Source organism: Herpailurus yagouaroundi, unplaced genomic scaffold (assembly GCF_014898765.1).
Source record: "Herpailurus yagouaroundi ecotype Mexico unplaced genomic scaffold, PumYag 67793, whole genome shotgun sequence".
In the NCBI taxonomy this organism is placed as follows: Eukaryota; Metazoa; Chordata; class Mammalia; order Carnivora; family Felidae; genus Herpailurus; species Herpailurus yagouaroundi.
In genome coordinates this window covers 12,682,710-12,688,894 of record NW_024420586.1, presented here as the reverse complement: position 1 = coordinate 12,688,894, position 6,185 = coordinate 12,682,710, and the positions used below count along the sequence as shown (strand labels likewise).

Genomic DNA, 6,185 nt, shown 5'->3' with positions numbered 1-6,185 from the left:
AGTGAATCTTTCTACTCCATCTTTCATCCATTTTGAACTTACTCTTCACTCTTTTTATCCTCTCTAGTCTCTATCTTTCAGCACAGTCCTAGAAACACACTCTTTCCTGATTGAACCCTGAAACAGTTTCAATGATGTCTTCACTGACATCCTGATTTGTTCACCCTCTTCACCCTGTTTGCCAATTCCCTTCTTTTAAGTAAGTATAGACTTCTGTTGTCTCTGGCAGAGAACATACAGTTTAGGGGCATTAGTAGAGAAAGCGCTTAACTATGTGGATGTATCCTATCATAAATTCATCCTCTCCTACTTGGCTAATAATGACTCTTGGGACCTGCCATTTCCACTCTTTCTATATGATGTTTAGAACCAGAAAAGCAAACTTTGGGGGACTATAGCAAAAAGAGCCATTTTCTAGTACTTTATTAGGGGCCTCTAGAAGAAATGGATTGAAAATCTTTTCTCAAAGGGGCGCCTGGGTGGCTCAGTCGGTTAAGCGTCCAACTTCAGCTCAGGTCATGATCTCTCGGTTTGTGAGTTTGAGCCCCACATCAGGCTCTGTGCTGACAAGCTCAGAGCCTGGAGCCTGCTTCAGATTCTGTGTCTCCCTCTCTGCCCCTCCCCTGCTCACGGTCTATCTCTCTCTGTCTCTCAATAATAAATAAATGTTAAAAAAATTAAAAAACAAAAAGAAAATCATTTCTCAAAATGTGAAATTCAGATTGGCAGCAATAGAGTAATCATACTCTGTAACTAACCACAGAATGTTGGATGGGAAAAATCGATGCTCATTCATGTAATTTCATTTCTTACTAGGCATTATATTGATTGGTTAAATATGCTCACTCTACTAGCCATTTAAAATAATCTCTTCCTATTTGCATTTAATCTTTCTATTTTTATTTCATAGCTTCACTGAATTTCTTCACAAGTTCCCAGCAATTGACTTATGCCTAATCACAGCCAGGGTTCACTTTTTTGAATTTGTGCAGTTACAGAAATGCAAAGTAGAAGGCTCTATGTCTAAATTTACCGTCCTTTGAATAATACCATAAATCTCTTTGACTTCTTAGACCAGAGGCTGTCAGTTTGTACTGTTGGCAATTAACTGATTAATCTGTTACAGATATGTCCTGCTGGATTGAGATTTCTGTAAGTACAATCAGGCTTGTAGGATTTCTTCCTTACTAGCTTCTCACAGCAGACTTTGTCATGTTATAACTCATAGGTCTTGTAAGCTTCTCCTTTAGTTATTACCGTATAGACTAATGGTTAGGTGCCTAGATCCTCAAGTTAGACTATGTCAACTTGAAATTCAAGTTCAGCCACTTATTGTGGGACATCAGAGAATTAATGTATCTCTGAGTTCACTGTGATCATCTGTAAAATGGGGATAACAACACCACCTCTTGTGATGAAGCAGAAATGTGGTAATTTATGTAAGTGAATGAAAATATACCTTCAAGTATATATAGTAAAATATACCTTCAAGTGCCTCCTGTCTCCAGGCGACAACAGCATAAAATATGTAAACAAATGAGGAATCTTTATTTGCTCAAATTTAATCTGTTATTCATGTTGCATCATTGTTCTTTCTCAAATTTTCTGTCCCCGTCAGGTAACATCCCTCATTATCAGAAGGAGGAAATTTCTTAACATGTTATTTTGACAGCATAATTTACCCAGTTGGTTGTCATTATGATGATGCTTTAGATTTGTTTACAGTCGACTGTTCTAAGAGGAAGAATAGCTGGCCTATATTCTTCCTCATACATTACTGAAAAATGCTACATTCTCTTGGTGAAATTTTGTTGAGTGGCTGTGTAGCATACCTCTTTGTAAAGTGGAGTGATAAATGAAAACACTTCCTACTTATACTCTTGATTTAATTAGTTATTAAAATAATCTCATGTTGGACTTGTATTTTACTCATAGAAAATTGGCAAAATGCTAATACATCTGGTTTAACTAGGCTAAGTTCATGTCTTATTTAACTTTGATTCCCTAGCACAAACTCATTTATTAAAATGAATGCTTATTGAATCAAGTTAAGTAGCCACACAGTAAACAGATGAACGTTGTGGTTAATAATGTGGGCCAGACTGAAATACTTTTCTTGTTGAGAAGCTTACTTTAATCACCTTATTTTCTAGCATAATATAATCATTTATTAAAATGATAGAATATTTTCCTTATATAGGAGATAGTGGTTTTGTATGTTGTTGATATCTGCCTGAGAATAAAATAGGTACTTTATCAAATTTGTTGGAGGTGTCATGAGAATTGATACGTAAGACTAGTTGTGGGAACAAATTTAAATTAAAAAAATCTGCAAGAGTTCACATTTAGATATTGCCTTGTGCCCACTCTTGTTTGGGAATAATGCATCTTCAGTCTGTAGAATTGTATCATGTACTTTAGGCCTAGAGAGAAACGTGATAGACCCTCTATGGAACCTGTAGAGGAATGCATTGCAATAGGGTGCTCAACCTAAATCAAATAATGACGCAGACAGTGTTGATGACCTCCATTGGAGGAAAAAGAGGTGTAAGGTGCTGCACACTAAGCACATTGCTCATTATATATTAATTTAACAATCTTGGACTTTACTAATTAAATGCTTTGTAGCGTATATGCCTTATTTTTTTTCTCAGAATTAAATATGTGCATTTTGAGGGATTTTAGCATGCTTTGGAAAGAGGAACGGCCAATTCATTTCCAGAAAATTCAGGCACCAACTGCTTTTGACCAAAAGGTGTATTGCTGACAAAAATTCAGCAATCTAATCTGGAAAATCAGAATTAAGAATTTTGCTGGTGAGTTGAATACATAGGTGAATAATATAAGCTACTTAGCAGCTTTGGACCTTCGCTCAACTTAGGTTTAAATACTGGAGAACTATCAATGTTATCATTTCCAGAAGTCATTCTTTTACAAATGGAGATTAGGATATGATGGAAAAATACAGCGTTGGGAGTTATCCATCAGGAAACAAAATGGAAGGTGTGTGATATCTATCCAGTGTCATGGTGAGGACTCTCCATATTACACTTCTGCCTTAAAACTTACTGTGCTAGAAACTTCACAGCAAAGATTCCAGTTTTTCATGGTGATTTTTTAGTGAAAGAGAGTGAGGTTTAGCTGCCAGGCATGTGCTTCTGGAACAACATACAATGAGATCTTTTGATGTTGTTTTCAATCTATTTTCTTTAGAATACTGTTCTGTGAGATTTCATAGAAAAAGGATCCCATGATCAGATATTTGGGAAATGGTGAATATTTTATTCCTTTGTCATAAATTCATTGTGTATATATTTTTTTTACATTAGAAACTTAGAATTTCCAGAGTAAACAAAAACTTAAAAATAAAACAAAAAATCCTAATTCAACAAATGCAAACATTATATATGTGTATGTGTATATGTGCATGTGTGTATATGTATATGTTTATGAATTCATTTTTCACTGAACATGTGCCAATAGTTTGTGGCACTGGCTGATACTGATGTCTTGGGAAGGCTGGTCTAAGGAATTAAAAGCTGTAAATTATAAAGGAAATAATTTCAGGTGAGAAGGGATGCCTATGGTAGCCCCCTTCAACTACTCTGTATTTCCATCCAGGTAATTTAAAAAATTTTATTCCTTCCATGCTTTCATTCTTTTTCCTTTCAATGGACTCTATACTGGGGATAAAGAAGAAAATGTCACTGCTCTAGAGGAGCTTTATACTCTACTGGAAATAATTACAGTGGAACCTGGTAAAGGTGTGGTGATAAGAAGAAGATATATTGGCTTCAGTTTTCTTTCTTTTTTTAAAAAGTTTAATTATTTTGAGAGAGAGAAAGATTGCACATGAGTGTGCATGAGCAGGGGGTGGGGCAGAGAGAGAGAGAGAGAGAGAGAGAGAGAGAGAGAGAGAGAAGCAGGCTCCCCACTGACAGAACAAGGTTCGATCTTACCAACTGTGAAATCTTGACCTGAGCTGAAATCAAGAGTTGGGGGCTCAACTGACTGAGCCACCAGGTGCCTCGGTTTAAGTTTTCCTGATAGCAAATAACAAAAACTAAATCAAAATTAGATTCATGAAACCCAAAGGCAGAAATACAACCTGGCTTAGGAAGGGTCTAGAAAGCAGCTATATCATTTCCAATAATGCAGTGCTTTTCAGCAAAGAGTGTCTTTCTAAGCAAACATTCAGAATCTGGTCTGGAGATTCATAATGAACTCTGCTGCTGGCTGGAATGAATACGTATACACATACACATACACATATACAGATATACCTATGATACAAATTAAAGAAAACACACATAAGTGGTAGTTTTGTAATGCAACATGTATGGCAGGCATTGACCACAGGAAATTACTACCAGTATGTAGGGTGAAGCTGGCCTAAGACTTGTTTCCTATTAACACTGTTGCCCAGGATAAGGTTGTCAGAAGTGCTCTGACATTCTGACTTCTGAAATCTCCATCTTGCTATACAGTTTTAACCATTAGCATTTGTATTATTTAATGAACATAAACATTTCAGATAAAGCCAAAACCCTCTCTATTTTAAACTCTGCCCAATCCCGTTCCCTTCACTTCTTCCCCAGAGGCAACTGCAGTCACGATCAGCAGATCAGCAGGCCATGTTCCTATACTTTTACTATTCACATATACCCACATTCATCAGGGCCCAAACTCACCCCATTCAACCCCCATCCTCATATACCCAAATCATTTATAAGGGTAAGATTAATACTGTATTTTCCAGGGTCCCATGGAATACCTTCTCCCTCCATCTTAAGAGATCCTGAGCTGCATACAGGTGGGGTTGGGTGGGCAAAGGGACTCCTCGTTACTGATTTTAAAACTTAAAAGGTGAGAGATTTGCACACGAATCACCCAGAGACCTTTATTTCTTTAGGAACCAAATAACTTTATTGAAACAAAATAACTTTATTTATTTTTGGAAAACTGGAAGAAGAAACTGGAACGTTTTGCAAGCGCAATACTGCAAAATGCATGCTCGGCATGGTGACCAGGGGAAGTCACCATGCACCCTGTGGCTATGGGAAGGCAGTCCCAACTCAGTGCTTGTCGCTGTTGCCCAGGGTGAGCTTATCAAAGAGGTACTCTGCCAAGCCATCTTCCGGGGCCCCCATCTTGCGCAGGCTGGTGATGTAGCCCCCCAGCTCTTTGATGACCCTGACTTGCTCGGGCAGGTAGTTGGTCTCCAGGAAGCTGCACAGATGGGCGTCGTTCTTGTCGGTGGCCAGCTGGTGCAGGTCGAGCAGGCTCTGGTTCAGGCTCTTCTCCAGGTGAAAGGTGCACTCCATGGCGTTGAGGCCGTTCTCCCAGTTGTCGTGGTCAGGCTTCATGATGTCGCGGAGGCGGATGCGGCCCCCACGCTGGTTCTGCAGCTGCATCAGCTTCTCGGCACGCTGTCTCTCCTCGTGGGACCGGCGCAGGAAGAACTTGGAGAAATTCTCCAGGGCCACGTCGGCGCGGTCGAAATAGAAAGCCATCGACAGGTACACGTAGGAGGCGTAGAGCTCCAGGTTGATCTGGCTGTTGATGGCGGCCTCGCACTGCGGGTGGTAGTTCTGGCGCACTAGAGAGAACGGCGCGGTGGCCATGGCTGGCGGCGCTGGCACCAAGGCGAAGGCGGCTCAGAAACGAGGGCGGCAAGGCCGAAGGCGGTGGCGGCGGGTCTCCGGCGCTTTTTCAGAGTAGCCGACCAGGCAGGCCCGGCGGCAGTCTCCGAGATGCGGCTGGAATGAGGTCCGTTACTCCGGAGGTGGGGGTTTGAATCCGTCACGCGAATCCGTTACGCGAATCCGTTACGTGAAGGGGCGTGGTCACGAAGGTGAGGGAGGGGGTGGTGGGCGGGGCGCCGTGTTCAACGTGCCATCTGTGCCTGCGTGAGGCACGAGGCCCAGAGCAGCTCCATGCTGTCTTGAAGCCATTTTTAAATTTTTTTTTTCAACGTTTTTATTTATTTTTGGGACAGAGAGAGACAGAGCATGAACGGGGGAGGGGCGGAGAGAGAGGGAGACACAGAATCGGAAACAGGCTCCAGGCTCTGAGCCATCAGCCCAGAGCCTGACGCGGGGCTCGAACTCACGGACCACGAGATCGTGACCTGGCTGAAGTTGGACGCTTAACCGACTGCGCCACCCAGGCGCCCCTTGAAGCCA

General features: G+C 41.2%; 1 protein-coding gene across 1 annotated transcript; it reads right to left on the bottom strand.

The window, feature by feature from the left end:
- Positions 1 to 4,924: 4,924 nt before the first annotated feature.
- Positions 4,925 to 5,796, bottom strand: LOC121025975 (ferritin heavy chain-like). The gene has a single exon (XM_040468806.1). It carries the CDS (start codon positions 5,622 to 5,624, stop codon positions 5,076 to 5,078), a length of 549 nt encoding a protein of 182 aa, XP_040324740.1. The 5' UTR covers positions 5,625 to 5,796; the 3' UTR covers positions 4,925 to 5,075.
- Positions 5,797 to 6,185: the final 389 nt, after the last annotated feature.

Excerpts from the sequence above, each read along its gene's own strand:
- LOC121025975 (XM_040468806.1), bottom strand. The coding sequence starts at position 5,624 with ATGGCCACCGCGCCGTTCTCTCTAGTGCGCCAGAACTACCACCCGCAG.